Source organism: Lynx rufus, unplaced genomic scaffold, assembly GCF_022079265.1.
Source record: "Lynx rufus isolate CCGP_SWC_20201006 ecotype Redwood Valley unplaced genomic scaffold, mLynRuf1.p SCAF_3, whole genome shotgun sequence".
In the NCBI taxonomy this organism is placed as follows: domain Eukaryota; kingdom Metazoa; phylum Chordata; class Mammalia; order Carnivora; family Felidae; genus Lynx; species Lynx rufus.
In genome coordinates this window covers 159,553,638-159,571,375 of record NW_025814845.1, presented here as the reverse complement: position 1 = coordinate 159,571,375, position 17,738 = coordinate 159,553,638, and the positions used below count along the sequence as shown (strand labels likewise).

Genomic DNA, 17,738 nt, shown 5'->3' with positions numbered 1-17,738 from the left:
CCACAAAAGAAGTCTCAGTACTTTTAAGAAGACTAAAATCATATCAAACATCTTTTCTGACAAAGGTATGAAACAAGAGATCAATTACAAAAAGAAAACTATAAAAATTAAAAATTCAGTATATGGTGGTAAAATAGTATGATAGTGAATAACAAATAAGTCAATAAAGAAATTTTTTAAAACTCAAAATATACCTTGAGATGAATGAAATTTAAATGCAACATAAAAAAAAAAAAGTCTATGGGATGCAGTAAAAGCATTTCCAAGTGGAAAGTACATAGCAATATAGGCCTACCTCAAAAAACAAAAAAATTTTAAACAACTTAATTTTATACCTATAGGAACTAGAAAAAGAAGAACAAAGTTAGTAGAAAAAAGAAAATAAAAAAATCAGATGTTAATAAATTAAATGGAGACTGAAATCCCAATCTAAACGATCAATGAAACCACGAGTCAATTCTTTTAAAAGATTAAAAATATTGACAAAGTTTTAGCTAGACTCACCAAGAAACAGAAAAAGAAGTTTCATAATAAAATCAGAAATGAAAGAGGAGAGGTTACAACTGATACCATGAAGTACAAAGGTTCATAAGAGACTACTATGAAAAATTATATGCCCATAATTGAACAACTTAGTAGAAATGGATAACTTCCTAGAAATACATATACCAAAACTGAATCATTAAGAAACAGAAAATATGAATAGATTGACTACTAGTAAGGAGATAGGGTCAGTAATCAAAAAACTCCAAAGAATCATAAGACCAAGTCCAGTTGGCTTCACTGGTGAATTCTTCCAAATGTTCACAAAAAATTTAACTAAATGTTACCCTCCTAAACTCTTCCTGAAAACTGAAGAGGAGTGATCACTTTCAAAGTTAGTTGATAAGGCCTGAGTGCAAATTATTCAGATGCTTTTTAAGAATATATCCATTACACACTTTGTTCATCTTTCATGCATATATTTCATGTGTATTATATATCACAATTATATATCACATAAATATTTATCATTAAAGTGGGCAGAGAAATTCCTTTAAGGAGAACTAAAAAATACTAATGTGTATTTTAAGAAAGAGAATATAATTTAAATAAAATTCTTCACAGTGAAACTTTGACATGCAAAAAACCCTAACAACCAAAAGAAATGATAGGTAAAATAAAGCAAATATTTTCAGAATAAAAGTTATAAGGAATTTTCTAATGTAAAGCACAGAGGTGACAGAAATGCAATATTTATAAAACTGTTATGTAAGTTAATTGGGTTGTAAATTGTAAACCCCATTATTTTGAAAGTGGCCTAGATATGGTTAAAGCTTAAATATGTATAGCAAAAATGCAAGAATAATCAGTAAAGGAAAATAAAAAGTATATATCCACTAAATTGCTTAAATAGAGGAAGAAAGAAAAACAAAATACACAGATCAAAAGAAATGAACAAAAATTTAATTAAACAACAAATGTGTCAAAATGGACATCAAAATATGGAAATTTGGGGCAACTAAAGTTATAAAAAATATGCAGGAGGACTGTAAGGAGTCATAACACCTAAATGTAATGAGGTATACTAGAGAAGATCCTGGCACAGAAAGAGGCTATTCAGTATAAAGAAAAGAAACCTGGGGATGCCTAGGTGGCTCAATTGGTTAAGCATCTGACTTGATTTTGGCTCAGGTCATGATCTCATGGTTCGTGAGTTTGAGTCAGGCTCCATACTGACAGGTGCAGAGCCTGCTTAGGATCTCTCTCTCCTTCGCTCTCTTCCCCTCCCTCTATAAATAAATAAATAAACCAACAAACAAACTTGAACAAAAAAAAAGAAAGAAATCTGAACAAATTATAGACTTTAGTTAATTAAAAATATGCAAAAATTAATCACAAAAATGTTTAAGAGGATAATCTGATAAATAAAAGACAGATTGGATAATAAATTAAAACCCAATGTAGATCTTGAACTTAACAGTACAGGAAAAGTAAATGAGAATACAGAAATATCATAGAAATGCTAATTAAGAGAAGCTAGTGTGTGCATAGATATATAGATATGTCAGACTAAATAGACTTTAAAACAGAAAGCAACACTGGAATAAAGAGATTCCGTATTTGAAAATAAAAGTTAAATTTCCATGAAGATATAACAATCTCCATCATAATTCTCTACCATATCAAAAAGCTTCAAAACACAGAAAGCATAAATTGAATAGCCTATAGTAAGAATTAGGCAAATCCAACTGCATAGTTGAAAACATAAATATTATCTCTCAGGTGCCAAGAGTTCAGGTAAATAAGATTCATACAGAAGATTTGAAGCAATCACTTAAAAATTATGATGTAATCAAGTTACATAGAATTTAGTATCTAACAATTCAAGAGTTTACATTTTTTCAACCAAATATGGGACATTCCAAAAAATCAACATGCAATATAAAGAAAGGCATAATAAAATGCAGATTCGCTATCTTACCAAGAACTGAAAGAAAAAAAAAGGTAATGGCAAATACTTAAATATAACAGTAACAAACCAAGGATTATTAACCCAATTCTTTGAAGTTAAGTTAAAATAAATAAAGTTATCCCAGATGCAAGGGCAGAAATCAGGAGATGAGGAGGTAAACAACAACATACATGTAAGAACTTAATGAACCAATACAGTCTCTCTGGAGGAATTCAGGACATGATTGAGGTAATGACTATAGTATAGATGTTAATAATGTTTATGATACAGAAAGGTGGGTATTGCTATTAATGGTTACATAATAAAGAAAATCTACCTCTTTAATCCATGCTATACTTACCCCTCACTTAAACTCTTCAAATGCTTCAAATTCAGGATGTCAGTTATCAAAAGCCCCATACCTCCGTATCTTAGATGTTTAATAAAATGGTTCAGCATTTCAAAGAAAGTCCTCCTATATCACATCTATATTTATAAAACTACATGAGAAACACAAAAACAAATCTTTAGATAAATTATTAATGTTTGTCACTAACCTCTGGAAGACCACAATCACACTGTTCTGGTGGTTCCACAATTTTATTACCACAAATTGCCATTCTTCCTTGGCGAACCACTTCTGAAACTGTTTTATTCTGAAGACATTCAAATTCAGGCTGTGAAACCTTGTGCTTAAATTCATCCATGCTGCAACTGCTAAAATACTTTACACCATGGGAATGTCTAAAAATAAATCATATTCCTCAGATAAATGGAATAAAATCAGTATCAAAGTAACACTCTATGAATTACTGAAAAGTACTATAAATTCTGTAATATTTCACTTACCAAAGAGCCAAGAAGGAAGAGTGTTTTTATTGTTAATACAAGTTATAAATAACAGCAATAAGTTTATTTCTATGGTAATTCAATATAATAGAACATGTAGAGGGAGTTAAGGTGACATGAGTTAGAATATATTAAAACACAAACAATGCTTGCCACACAAAAATCTTTCTTTACACATGTCCTATTATTACTTTCATTATGATTTCCAACATCACAATTATAATCATTATTACAAGCACTAATTATAAGAAAATGAAACATAATAGAAAATTTATGTAGAAAACTGAAGAAATATAATTGAAAATATTAGTGAAAAAGCACAAGCATTTCTACTTTGATAAGAAAATTGATCAATTAAAATATCTCAACATTGTTTACAGAAAATGTATAAACCCTATATTCTTTTTATTTTGTTACCTATTTTAATATTTCTGTGCTTCTATATGTAATATATAATGATTTTTTATTTGATTTTGTAACAATCTAAAATATAGAGAAATGACACAAAAATCATCCAAAAGAATAAATTTTTTCCTGGGACAATGAGGAATAAGTTGTCAAATACAATCCTAGTAACTCTAAATATTTTAATGTACAATTATTACATAGATATTAATTCTAGAACCTTTCAAAATCAGGAAATAATTATGCATTACTGATATCTAATCTTCAGATGTCATCCAAATTTACCCTTCATCAAAATATTGGCACTTTATAGCAAAAAGATCCAGTTGAGAGTCAATAATTACATGTATTTTTTTTCAGTTTTTTAAAATTTAAAATTTTATTTAAATTCCATTTAGTTAACATGTAGTGTATTATTGGTTTCTGATATAGAATTTAATGATTCATCACTTACACGCAACACCCAGTGCTCATCACAAGTGCCCTCCATAATACCTATCACCCATTTAGCCCAACCTCCCATTCAACAACCCTCAGTTTGTTCTCTATAGTCTCTATACTTAAGAGTCTTTCTTCTGCTTTGTCTTTTTTTTCTCCATATTCATCTGTTTTATTTCTCAAATTCCACATGAAGGAAATCATATGGAATTTGTCTTTCTCTGACTGACTTATTTTGCTTAGCATTATACTCTCGAGGTCCATCCGTATCATTGGAAATGGAAAGATCTCATTCTTTTTTATGGCTGGGTAATATTCTAATATATCTATCTATCTATCTATCTATCTATCTATCTATCTATCTATATATCTCACATATTTATCCATTCATCAATCAATGGATATTTGGGCTCTTTTCATAATTTGTCTAGAATGCTGCTAGAAACATCAGGGTATGCATGTATCCCTTGAAATCAGTCTTGTGATCCAGTATGTGATCTTAGAGAATGTTCCATGTGCACTCGAGAAGAATGTGTATTCTGCTACTTCTGGAAGAAAAGTTCTGAATTTATCTGTCAAGTCCATCTAGTCCAGTGTATCATTCAGGGCCATTGTTTCTTTATCGATTTCCTGCCTAGATGATCTGTCCATTGTTGTAAGTGAAATATTAACATCACCTGCAATTATTGTATTCTTATCAATAAGATTGCTTATGTTTGTGATTGATGTATATATTTGTGTGCTTTCAAATTAGGTGCATAAACATTTATAATCGTTATCTCTTCTTGATGGATAGACACTGTAGTTGTGATATAATGCCCTTCTTCATCTCTTGTTACAACCTTTAGTTTAAAATCCAGTTTGTCTGTTATTAGTATGGCTATTCCAGATTTCTTTTGACTTCCAGCAGCATGATAGATGGTTCTCCATCCCCTCACTTTCAATCTGAAGGTATCCTCAGGTCTAAAATGGGTCTCTTGTAGACAGCATATAGATGGATCTTGGTTTTTTTTTTTAATCCATTTTTTTTTATCCATTCTGATACCCTATGTCTTTTGATTGGAGCATTTACACCATTTACATCAGAGTATTTCATCCATTATTATTGAAAGATATGGATTTAGTGTCATTGTGTTATCTGTAGGTTTCCACCATGTTGACCACTCTTCTTTTTTATCCAAATCAGTCTTTTGGATCCTATGGGTAAATACCCAGTAGTACAATTGCTGGATCACATGGTAGTTCTATTTTTAATTTTTGAGGAAGGTCATACTGTTTTCCGGAGTGGCTGCACCAGTTTTCAGTCCCACCAACAGTGGGACTTTCTCCTCATCCTTACTAATACCTGTTGCTTCCTGGGTTGTTAACGTCAGCCATTCTGACTGGTGTGAGGTGGTATCTCATTGTAGTTTTAATTTGCATTTCTCAGATGATTCTTTTCTTGTGTCTGTTAGCCATCTTATGTCTTCTTTGGAAAAAGATCTATTCATGACTTCTTCCCATTGTTTAACTGGATTATTTGCTTTTTGGGTGTTGAGCTTAGTAAGTTCTTTATAGATTTTGGATACTAACTTCATCAGATATGTCATTTGCAAATATCTTCTCTCATTCCAAACATTGTCTTTTACTTTTATTGAGTGCTCCTTCCCTGTGCAGAAGATTTTTATCTGGATGAAGTTCTAATATTTCATTTTTGCTTTTGTTCCCCTTGTCTCAGGAGACACATCTAATAAGAAGTTGCTACAGCTGATGTCAAAGAGGTTGCTGCCTGTGTTGCCCTCTAGGATTCTGATGGTTTCCTGTCTAACGTTTAGGCCCCTTATCAATTTTGAATTTATTTTTGTGTATGGTGTAAGAAAGTGGTGCAGTTTCATTCTTCTGCATATTGCTGTCCAGTTTTCCCAACACCATTTGTTGAAGAGACTGTCTGTTTTCCATTGGATATTCTTTCATGCTTTATCAAAAATTAGTTGACCATATAATTTTGGGTCCATTGCTGGGTTTTCTATTCTGTTCTCCTGATCTCTGATTCTTTTTCTGTACCAGTACCATACTGTCTTAATCACTACAGGAGTGTAACATAACTTGAAGTCCAAAATTGTGATAGTTCCAGCTTTGCTTTTCTTCTTCAAGATTCTTGTCTGTTTGGAGTCTTTTGAGGTTCCATACAAATTTCAGGATTGTTTTTTCTAGCTCTGTGAAAAATGCTGTTTGTATTTTGATAGGGATTGAATTAAAATTGTAGATTGCTTTGGGTAATATAAACATATTAACAATATTTGTTCTTTCAATCCATGAGCATGGAGTGATCTTCCATTTCCTTGTGTCATTTTCAATTTCTTTCATCGGTGTTTTACAAAAGTTTTCAGAGTACAGATCTTTTCCCTCCTTGGTTAAGTTTATTCTAAGTTATCTTAGGATTTTTGGTGCAGTTGTAAATGGGATCGATTGCTTGATTTCTCTTCCTGCTACTTTATTACTGGTGTATAGAAATGCAACAGATTTCTCTATGTTGGTTTTGTATCCTGCCACTTATTCAATTCATTTATCAGTTCTGGCAATTTTTGGTGGAGTCTTTTGTGTTTTCCATATAGATTATCATGCCATCTGTAAATAGTGAAAGTTGGACTTCTTCCTTGACTTTTATTATGTTTTGTTGTCTGATTGCTGAGGCTAGGACTTCCAGTACTATGTTAAATAACAATGGTGAGAGTGAACATCCCCATCTTGTTCCTGACCTTACAGGAAAAGCTCTCAGGTTTCCCTTAATGAGGATATTAGCAATGGGTTTTTCATATATGGTCATACGTTTCTTATCCTATCTTTTATTAATATGGTGTATCATGTTGACTGATTTGCAAGTATGAACCACTCTTGTAGCCCAGGAATAAATCCCACTTGATCATGGTGAATGATTCTTTTAATGTACTATCATTCAGTTTGCTAGTACCTTATGAGAATTTTTTTTATCCATTTCATTTCAATATTGGCCTGTAAATCTCCTTTATACTGGAGTCTTTTGTCAGGTTTTTGATTCAAGTTAATGCTGGCCTGCTGAAATGCATTTGTAAATTTTCCTTTGTTTTTTATATCTTGGAATGGTTTGCAAGAGTAGGTATTAATCTTCTTTAGATGTCTGATAGAATTTACCTGTGAAGCCATCTGGCCCTGGACTTTTGTTTGTCCTGAGATATTTGAATACTGATTCCATTTCTTTGCTGCTAATCATGTCAAGTTTTCTATTTCTTCCTGTTTCAGTTGTAGTTTATATGTTTCTAAAAGTTTATACATTTCTTCCAGGTTGTCCAATTTGTTGGCATATAATTTTTCATAATATTCTTTTATAAATTTGTTTCTCTGTGGTCTTGGCTGTTATTTCTACTCTCTCATTTGTGATTCTATTTATTTGAGTCTTTTCTTCTTGATAAGTCTGGCTAGGGGTTTATCAATTTTTTTAATTATTTCAAGGAACCAGCTCCTGATTTCATCATCTGTTCTATTTTTTTTTAGGTTTCTGTATCATTTATGTCTGTTCTAATCGTTACTGTTTTCTTCCTTCTGCTGGCTTTAGGCTTAATTTGTTATTTTTTCTTTAGCTCCTTTAAGTATAAGGATAAGATTTGAGATTATTACCTGAGATTTTTCTTACTTCCAGAGGTAGCCCTGCATTGCCATATACTTCCCTCTTAGGACCACTGGTGCTACATCTAAAATTTTTTGGACTGTTGCGTTTTCATTTTCATTGTTTCCATGTATTTTTTAATTTGTTCTTTGATTTCCTGGTTGACTCATTCATTCTTTAGTAAGATGTTCTTTAGCCTTCATGTATTTGTAGCCTTTCCAAATTTTTTATTATGGTTGACTTCAAGTTTCATAGCATGGTGATCAGAAAATATGTATGGTATGATGTCATTCTTTTAATATTTGTTAAGCCTGATTTGTGACTTAGTATGTGATCTATTCCAGAGAATGTCCCATGTGGACTCAAAAAGAATGTGTATTCTGCTGCTTTGGGATGAAATATTCTGAATATATCTGTTAAGTCCATCTAGCCCATTGTGTCATTCAAAGCCATTGTTTCTCTGTTGATTTTCTGCTTAGATGATCTGCCCATCAGTATAAGTGGAGTGTTAAATTCCCCTACTATTATTGTATTATTATCAATGGATTCATCTATGTTTGCTATTTTTATTGATTGAGTGCTTTCATGTTGGGAGCATGAGATTTACTATTTACTATTATTAGACCTTGTTGGATAGTTCCCTTTATTATGATACAATGCCCTTGTTCATCCCTTGTTACAGTCTTTGATTTAAAATGTAGTTTGTCTGATATTACTACTCCAGCTTTCTTTTGACTTCCATTTGCATGACAAATGGTTTTCCAGCCATTCACTTTCAGTCTGCAGGTGTCCTTAGGTCCAAAATGAGTTTCTTGCAGACAGCATATAGATGGATCTTGTTTTTTATCCAGTCTGATACCCTATGTTTTGTGATTATAGCATTTAGTCCATTCACATTCAGAGTAATTATTGAAAAATATATATTTAGTGCCTTTTTATTACTTGTTTTGTCATTAGTTCTGGAGATTTTCTCTGTTCCTTTCCAGTCTTTGTCCCTTTTTGTCTTTCCTTCCCACTCGAAGAGTCCCCTTTGATATTTCTTGCAGGGCTGGATGAGTGGTCACAAGTCCTTTAGTTTTTTGTTTGTCTGGGAAACTCTTTATTCTGAATTATAGCCTTGATGGATGGAGTATTCTTGGCTACAGATTTTTCTCATTCAGCTCATTAAATATATCATGACACTCCCTTCTAGTTTGCCATGTTTCTGAGGAGAGATCTGCAGCTAGAGTTATGTGTCTTCCATTGTAAGTTAGGGACTTCTTTTGCCTTGCTGCTTTTAGGATGTCTTCTTTATCACTATATTTTGCAAATTTAACTACAATATATCTTGGTGTTAGCCTGCTTTTGTTGATTTTGATGGGAGTTCTCTGTACCTCCTGGATTTGGATTCCAGATTAGGGAACTTTCCTTCCCCAGATTAGGAAAGTTTTCAGCTTTTATTTCCTCAAATAAGCCTTCTCCTTCTTGTTCAGCTTCATTCTTTTCCATTATTTTATATTCTGTATCACTTACTCATTCCTCTACTTTGTCCATCCTTGTAGTCATTACATCCAATCTGTTTTAAATTTCAGTTATTCTATTTTTTATTTCTGATTTTTTAAAATTCTTTTCTCTCTGTGGTAAGGGCTTCCCTGATATCATCCATTCTTTTCTCAAGCCCAGCGAGTATGCTTATAATTGATGCTTTAAATTCTCCATCAAGCATATTATAGATAGATAGAGAGAGAGATAATTTCTCTTAGATCTCTGGCTGTGACCTTTCTTGTCTATCTTTTGGGATGAATTCCTCTGTCTTGTTATTTTGTCTAAGTCTCTTCTTCTGTGTGTTGGAGAAACCTGTTATGCTTCCTGCTCCTGAGAGTAATGGCTTTATGAAGAAAAGGTCATATAGTGCCCAAGAGCTGGCACTTCAGGGAATGTCTCTGGTGTGTTCTGTGTGCACTGTGCTGCTGTGTTTTGGTTGCTCTATCCTTCAGGCCAATCCTCTGCAAAACGTTTCCTAGCCTATAGTGGGGAGTGTTTGGACCCTGACCAGACTGGTGAGTTTTAACTAAGTGTGCTCTAGTCAGCTTGTTAAATGAGACTTGAGGCTACTTCCACTAGAACTGAAGCCTTGTAAAACTGTGTTTGGGAGATGTGGTGCATGCAGGTGTTTCTGCTGGTGTTCTGGAGAAGGGGCCTGCTGCACTGGTTCTTAGGCACCCTTGCCTGAGAAAAGCAGTAGCAGCAGAGCACAGGAGGGTGGGACTTGCAGGTTAGGCAGCCAGTATTGGAGCTGTGCTGTTTATTGAAGCTGGTGAGAGACAGAAGAGGGAAATGGCACCAGCCAGCTCCTCTGTCCTCAGAGAGGGGTCTCCATGTGCTGCTCTCAGGAAAGGACTCTCGGAAGAGTGAATAATTTCCCCTCCTATGTCCCAGGCATTTTTCAGGTTGCTGTCTTCACACTGTCTCTGGGTTGCTTGCTTGGTGGAGCCGCACAGTGCAGCTCTATCCCAGCCAAGCCGCTGACTTTTAAAACTCCAAACTTTAGGGGTGTGCTATGGTGGGAGACTGTGCTGGTCTTCTGGGGGAAGGTCTGGCTATGTTGGGATGGATGCAGATTTACCGTGAAGGGCAGTCACACGAGAGCACAGGGACATGAGATTTGAAGCAAGCAGCCTAAACGGCCAGTGTCCATTCAGGTTAGCCCCCCCCCAGCAGGTGTCTCTGCGTTTATGCTGAGGGACAGGTGAGGAAATGGCACCTCTCCAGGGACACCAACGCTTGTGTCCCTGGAGAGGCATCTCTGTGAATGCCACCTCTCACAGATGTGTTCCAAGAAGAGGGAACAGTCTCTCCTCTGTGCACCTTTAGGTGATCCTCATATCCAGTTATTTGGAGAGAAATACCTTGTGGTATTTTTGGTGCATTTCAATTTGGGAAACTTGTGCTTTTATTTTTTTGTTTATTTTCCAAGTTTCACTCTGTATTTTTGAGAGAATAAAATACCATTTTGTGGGAGGCTAAAATACCATGCTGATACTTTTTACCATTTGATTTCCATCCTCTCCCTTATTCTTACAACATATTCTTCCCTAGGTAAAACTCCATTCCATTTTGGTTCTTGTTCTAATATTTTCTTCTTTCCTTTCTCACTACATATCACTGGTTTTCCTCAATTACTCAGCCTGTAAATATGAAAGGACACAAAGCTAAATCTTAAGGCACCTCTCTCTTATCACTCTTTCAACTTCTTTCAAAATATTCTGTTCATGGTTTTAACTTCCATCAATAAATTGATGGCTCACACATTTCAAATTCCTTGTCCTCTGAGATCAGAACCTGTATAACTGTGTATTTAACTCTGATGACTCAGAATCCCCAAATTAACATAAACTGCCCTTAAGACTTCTCTTTTCCTAAATAATTTCCTTTTTCAATATCTGTTAATAATTGTGATATTTAAAAGCCTACAAATAATTCTTCACATCTTTTTCCCTCTCAATCTTAATATATTGTATTAATGAGAATCATCTCCAAAATATTACTATATAGTTGTTCCCTCTGATATATTTTATATTCATTTTAAGGTAATTTTACTATCCATACTGCATAAATCAACTTAAAATGTGTTTTCTTAACACTTATGATAAAACTCCAACCCTTGCATTATGATTACATAATCAGGCTCTTTCATACATTCCTGAATCACCGCCTGACTTCTTTCCCTGACGTGTTATGCTTTAGTCTCATTGCATTTTACTTTCTTTCCCCAAGGGCTAAAACATTCTTCCTTATAGTCCCAGCCATTTTCTTTTTCATTTTTATCCTTCCCCCAATTTCCTTATTCTAGTCTTTTGAGCTTTTCAATCTACTTGCTATTCGAATATCACTTCATTTGCTGGCCCTGAAAAGTTTTCAACAAGCTCTTTACATGACCAGATTAATTTCCCTCATAACTGTTTCCTCAGGAAGACTTTCCTTTATCAGAAAGTTTCTTCTTCAAATGTATTCCCCATTTATTTCCTTCTTGGCATAAGCTTAGTTTATTCTTTGTTTATTCTTGTGCCTAATTTTTAATTTTTAGACCCTGATAGACTAAGATATTTAGGACATATCTATCTTGTTAAACATTTGTAAGACTAATACAATCCCTGCAACACAGTGATTACTGTGATGATTATTACATAATATTGTTAGTTGAATGAATTTCACCTCAAGAGTGTGGTAAACCCCCAGAAAGTAATCATCAATATTCACTTTCTGTGTAACATTGAATGTAGAAATATTAAGCACATTTTCTACAATATGAAATACTCGACTTTAAATAAGTTTAAACAAGCACCTAATGTATTTAATAAAAATATTCTTACTCAAGTTGTATTGCAAGAGATTATACATCAGTGACTACTACAAACTATTCCCAAAAGAAGACACAGATTTGATAAAAATAAAATCTTACATTGCTTCAGGATTCATTATGCATGTAGTTCCTGGGCAGTAACAATTGTAGATCTCATCGTATGTTAATCCCAGATTAATTCCAAGCAACTGTGCCATAACAACTGAAAATGCATCTAAAGTTATCATCTGTGGATACTAAATGCAAAACAAAACAAAACAAAATAGAATTGTTTTTTCTGTTTCTTGACAGGAGTCATTTTTTTTTACCCCCTTGATCTTTTCTTTTTGGCCATATAACCTAAATTCAAATACAAATTTAAGAAACTACTGTGCCAAATATCACTATTTTCTTAGGACTATGGAAAATTAGGAAAAAAATAGGCAAATTTTGTTTTTCTTTTTGGGTTGTAGTATGTTTAATCCAAATAGCACTGATATATAACAAAATAAGATTAATGCTACCATATGGTTTTATTACATATTATATTTCAATAAGCTTTAACAAAATTTTAGAAGAGAATGCATTGTTTCAGTAACTCTATTACTTTTCAATGACCACTTAGAAAAATAAACAGATTCTTAAGGGTTTAATTTTCAATCAGTTTTGACTTCAGAAATATTTTTGGGAGAGAGCCAAATTAATTTTTTTTAAAGACAGAATACAATGACAACTCGCAGGTAGCATTTTTGTCTTCAAAAAAACACTTGGAAAGTAATGATGTCACCAAGACACAAACCCCCAGCAACCGGTAATCTTTTTACCATCTCCAATTTTTCCTTTTTCAGAATACACAGGATGTAGCCTTTTCAGATTGGCTTCTCTCACTAGCCACTACGCATTTTTCTCCATGTCTTCATGGCTTGATGGCTAATTTTTAAAAATTGGACAGTATTCCTTTATATCAATTTACTCCAGTTCGTTTATCCATTCATGTATTAAAGGATATTGTGGTTGCTTCCAAATTTTAGCAATTATGAATAAAGCTACTATAAACATTCATATGCAGGTTTTCATGTGAACATAAGTATTCAAGTCATTTGGGAAATGCCAAAGAGGACAACTGCTGGATTATATGGTAAAAAAAAAAAAAAATAGACTAAGCACTATTCTGAATAGACATTTCTCCAGAGATAATATGCAAAAAGCATATGAAAATATGCTCATATCACTAGTAATCATAGAAGTGCAAATCAAAACCACAATGAAGTATCACTTCATACCAGTTAGGATAGCTGCTATTAAAAAACAAGAACAAAAACAGAAGATAATGTGTTGATAAAGATGTGATTAATATAAAATGTGAACTTTTGGTAGAATTATAAACTGTTTCAATCATCCTAGAAATAAGTATGATGGTTCCTCACAATATTAAAAGTAGACCTACTATATGATGTAGCAAATACCTACTTCTGGGTATATATCCAAAATAATTAAAATCAATATATTGATGAGCTATCTGCACTCCCCTATTCATGCAGCATTACTCACAGTAGCCAAGGTATGGAAATAACCTAAGTGTCCATTGACAGATAAATGTATAAAAAATGTCATATATATGTATTTGTATGAATATTATTCAGCCATAAAAAGAAAGAAACCCTGCCATTTGCAACAACATAGATGAACTTGGATGAAATTATGCAAAGTGAAATAAGCCAGACACAAAAAGACAAATATTATATGATCTCTCTTATATGTGGAATCTAAAAATGTCATACTCACAGAAACAGAAAAGAATGGTGGATTCTGGGGGCTAGATTGGAAATAGGAAGTGGAAAATAGGACCATGTTGGTCAAAAAGTACAAATATTTATTTAAGTAAGATGAAAAGTTCTGGAGATCTATTTTACAACAATGTGAACTTACCTTAGTACTAATGAATTGTACACTTAAAACTAGCAACAATGGTAGTTTTATGGTATGTGTATTTTACCACAATAGCAAAAGACTTTAAAAATTATAACATTTGAGTTTCAAATCTAACAAAAAAAGCATTTTATAAAAATTTGTCAAAACAGCATGGTAGAAAACTATGCATATTTTGTTTCTTGAAGTAGATATTAACTTTTAATACATGAGATAATTACTGAATATGTGGGAATAAAATGCATACCAGAGCAATTCCTGCAGCAAACTTTGGATTACATGCCATTCCATGATATGTTGCTCCCACATAATTAAGATGGTTCCTATAACTATAATAAATAATACATTTTCATATAATAAACTTTCTCTTCTGAATAAATGCATTTTAAATTATTACTGACTTAATGACTTTTAAGAATTAAATTTCTCAATAAACCTTGTTTAAAAAAATTTTTTTAATGTTTACTTATTTTTAAGAGAGAGAGAGAGAGAGAGAGACAGAGTCTGAGTGGAGGAGAGGCAGAAAGAGAGAGGGAGACACAGAATCTGAAGCAGGCTCCAGGCTTCAAGCAGGCTCCAGACTTCAGCACAAAGCCTGATGCAAGGCTCAAACTCACCCGTCATGAGATCATGACCTGAGCGGAAATCAGACACTTAACCTACTGAGCTACCCAGGTGTCCCTAAAGCTATGTTTCCTACAGTTCCTACAGTTCCTACAGTTCCTACACAGTTCCTACAAAGTTAAGTTCTAAAGTCTACTTTAACATTCTATGGTATACAGCTCAAAACCCAGCAGTGCCTAATGCTTCCAAAACATTAATTATCACTGTTGCCATCACTGGATGGATATAGTCCTAAGACGTACAAGCCAAGATAGCTTACTTCCATGATTTGCACATAGTGAACCCCTACAGTATCTAAAAAATGTTGGAATGGAGGACAGGGAGACAAGGAGACAGAATATGCAGTGGACTCATTAAGAAAAAAAAAGATTGGGCACCTGGGTGGCTCAGTCGGTTAAGCTTCTGACTTTGGCTCAGGTCATGATCTCACAGTTGGTGGATTCAAGCCACATTGGGCTCTGTGCTGACAGCTCAGAGCCTGGAGCCTGCTTCGAATTCTCTGTCTCGCTCTCTCTCTACCCCTCCCCTGCTTGTGCTCTCTCTCTTTCTCTCTCTCTCAAAAATAAACATTAAAAAAATATTTTAAAGAAAAAAGAAAAAAAGAGATAGAATGTAGAAAGTGCCCTTATACATTTCAATCCTTAGTTATTATAACTCCTGAGTCCCCAAACCTGCCCTTAAATTCCACAGGAAACATCAATAGATTTATAAATCTATTGCATATTATTCAGATGTTCAGAACTGTTTTTATTATTTGCATCTAAATAATCAAATAATTAAAACAAAAAAACATACATACTCTTGAAAGAAATAGTGCAAGTAGTTAAATAGCTACTCCTTTGGTCAGTATAGATATACCAGATGGTAACCGCATTACTATTTTGATATATTATTTTAACCAGCATTATATGCAACTGTTGCATTCTGTTAACTAATGTACTTTGTATTTAAAGTTAAAATAATGATTTCAATTATTTACCTCTGAAAAAATCTTTAAAATCATTGAGGCCCCATGCTTATCTCAAGGTTTTCTGAATTTTCAAGTTTATTACATTTCCATAGATAAACAGTCTACTCTAATAATGGCTTACTATGACTTAGTGTCTTACATTGTCTTCAGATTTTTATATTTTTCTTTTTGTTAATATGGTATATATACAATCTTTTTTTGAGGTGTCTTGTCATAAATGCATAACATATTTTGTATATAATATTGATAGCTAACATATTAAATAATTTGATAAACCCTATATCAATGAAAATAAGATATTTACATTAATAAGTATGCCATATCATGGGACCTCTGAAACAAAAATTGTTCTTTCCATGACACAAATCTTTGTAGTACTTCATTAGCATCCCCACTAAGTGAAATCTTATTTTGATCAGACCAGAGCTCCAAAGAAGTTAGCATAACTGTCACTTTAAGCTGGGAAAATATCTGAAAACAGAAGATACATAATATACAGTTTTAGGTTATCATAAATATAACATTACATCTCTATACATAATGCTAATATATATTCAATTTACACTTTTTTGGTGGATGAAACTAGTTGGTAGGACTATACTTTCAAAAAACCTGGAAATGCTACATATACAAACAATATTACTGCATTAATATGGAATGTTTCTTATTTAAATGAAACATGAATACTTACAGTGTTGATTACACCAACGATATGGACAACTTTCTCAGTTGCAGCTGCTACTTCAGAGCCCATTAAATCAAACTGAAATACAAATTTTGTTTCTTAATCACTAATGAAAATTACTAAACTAACACATTTTAAATGGATACAAAATGTTAAAATAATGCAATGCTCAAGTGAAAGGGAAAAATAGAATTATTATCAAGTGCTTCATAAGTTTTAGGCATAAACCTAGGGACTTTACATATTAGTCAATAACCTTAAAGTAAGAAGATTGTGATCATCTCTTACATATACAGAAAATAGTCAAAAGGATAAGAAGCAGAACTCAAGTCTCCAACTAACTAAACTACTGTCTTTTTTTTTCTGCTATAGTATGCTGCCATCATCTGCCTTCATCCAAATAAGATGACATGACTATATATCCTGGATAAGGAGTGTACTTTCTAAACACAGAGCTCTGAGGGCCATAATAGTGAATAATTTCAAGAATATGTCCAAAGAAACAGAAATCATATTTTCTATAAATATTTCTAATTATGTGTGCACACATTTGTAGGTGTTAGCTGAAAACATAAAATTGGCAACTTGGTATCTTCAATAATTTCCAACAAATCTATAGAAGACTACTAACAGAAAATCAAATGTGATGGATAGAGTTCTCTGATATGGCCAAAAGATGTTATCCTCCTAGGTCTTTAAAGACTATTTATGGGGCGCCTGAGTGTCTCAGTTGGTTAAGTGTCTGACTTTGGCTCAGGTCATGATCTCATGGCCCTTGAGTTTGAGCCCCGCTTCGGGCTTTGTGCTGACAGCTCAGAGCCTGGAGCCTGCTTTGGAGTCTGTGTCTCCCTCTCTCTATGTCCTTCCCCTGCTTGTGCTCTGTCTCTCTCCCTCTCTCTGTCTCAAAAATAAATATCATTAAAAATTTTTTAATAAAATAAAGACTATTTATACTTTGCTATTTCTCTGTATATAACCTTTCACAATAAATGATACTGTATATTTACACAATGCAGCATGGGTGGTATGAGTGAAGGTGACTGATCCTTTGCATAACTGAAAATATGAAAAGCAAGACAAAGGAAATAAAAAATATGAGTATGGAAATAAAACCATATATGTCAATAATCACAAATTATCAACAGACCAAATAGTAGGCAAATGACAGAGACTATTAAAATCTACTATATGCAAATTAAAATAAAAACCTCTAAATTATAAGTACATAGAGATATTAAGAGTCAAAGCATGAAAATATATACAAGTAAAATAATAGACAAAAAGTGTATGTTATATGATAGTTATATTACTTAATATAACAGTTACATTAATATGAAAAAACAAACCAAAAAATGGACATAATTATCACAATGCATTGATAAAAATATTCAATTATCAAGAAACATGAAAGCATTTTAAATTTGACTATAACTAATAGCATAGCAACAAAATGTATAAAAT

At 33.0% G+C, this 17,738-nt stretch overlaps 1 protein-coding gene across 1 annotated transcript in view; it reads right to left on the bottom strand.

Annotated features, from left to right (window-relative positions):
• LOC124521301 (A disintegrin and metallopeptidase domain 3-like) overlaps window positions 1-17,738 on the bottom strand; it is a 146,652-nt gene that overhangs the window by 67,157 nt on the left and 61,757 nt on the right. The window contains exons 8-12 of the mRNA XM_047092394.1: window positions 16,284-16,355; window positions 15,897-16,063; window positions 14,246-14,327; window positions 12,190-12,326; window positions 2,992-3,178 (exon numbers count right to left, since the gene is read on the bottom strand). Of these exons, the coding sequence (XP_046948350.1) occupies window positions 2,992-3,178; window positions 12,190-12,326; window positions 14,246-14,327; window positions 15,897-16,063; window positions 16,284-16,355 (645 nt within the window). The remainder of the gene's footprint in view (window positions 1-2,991; window positions 3,179-12,189; window positions 12,327-14,245; window positions 14,328-15,896; window positions 16,064-16,283; window positions 16,356-17,738) is intronic.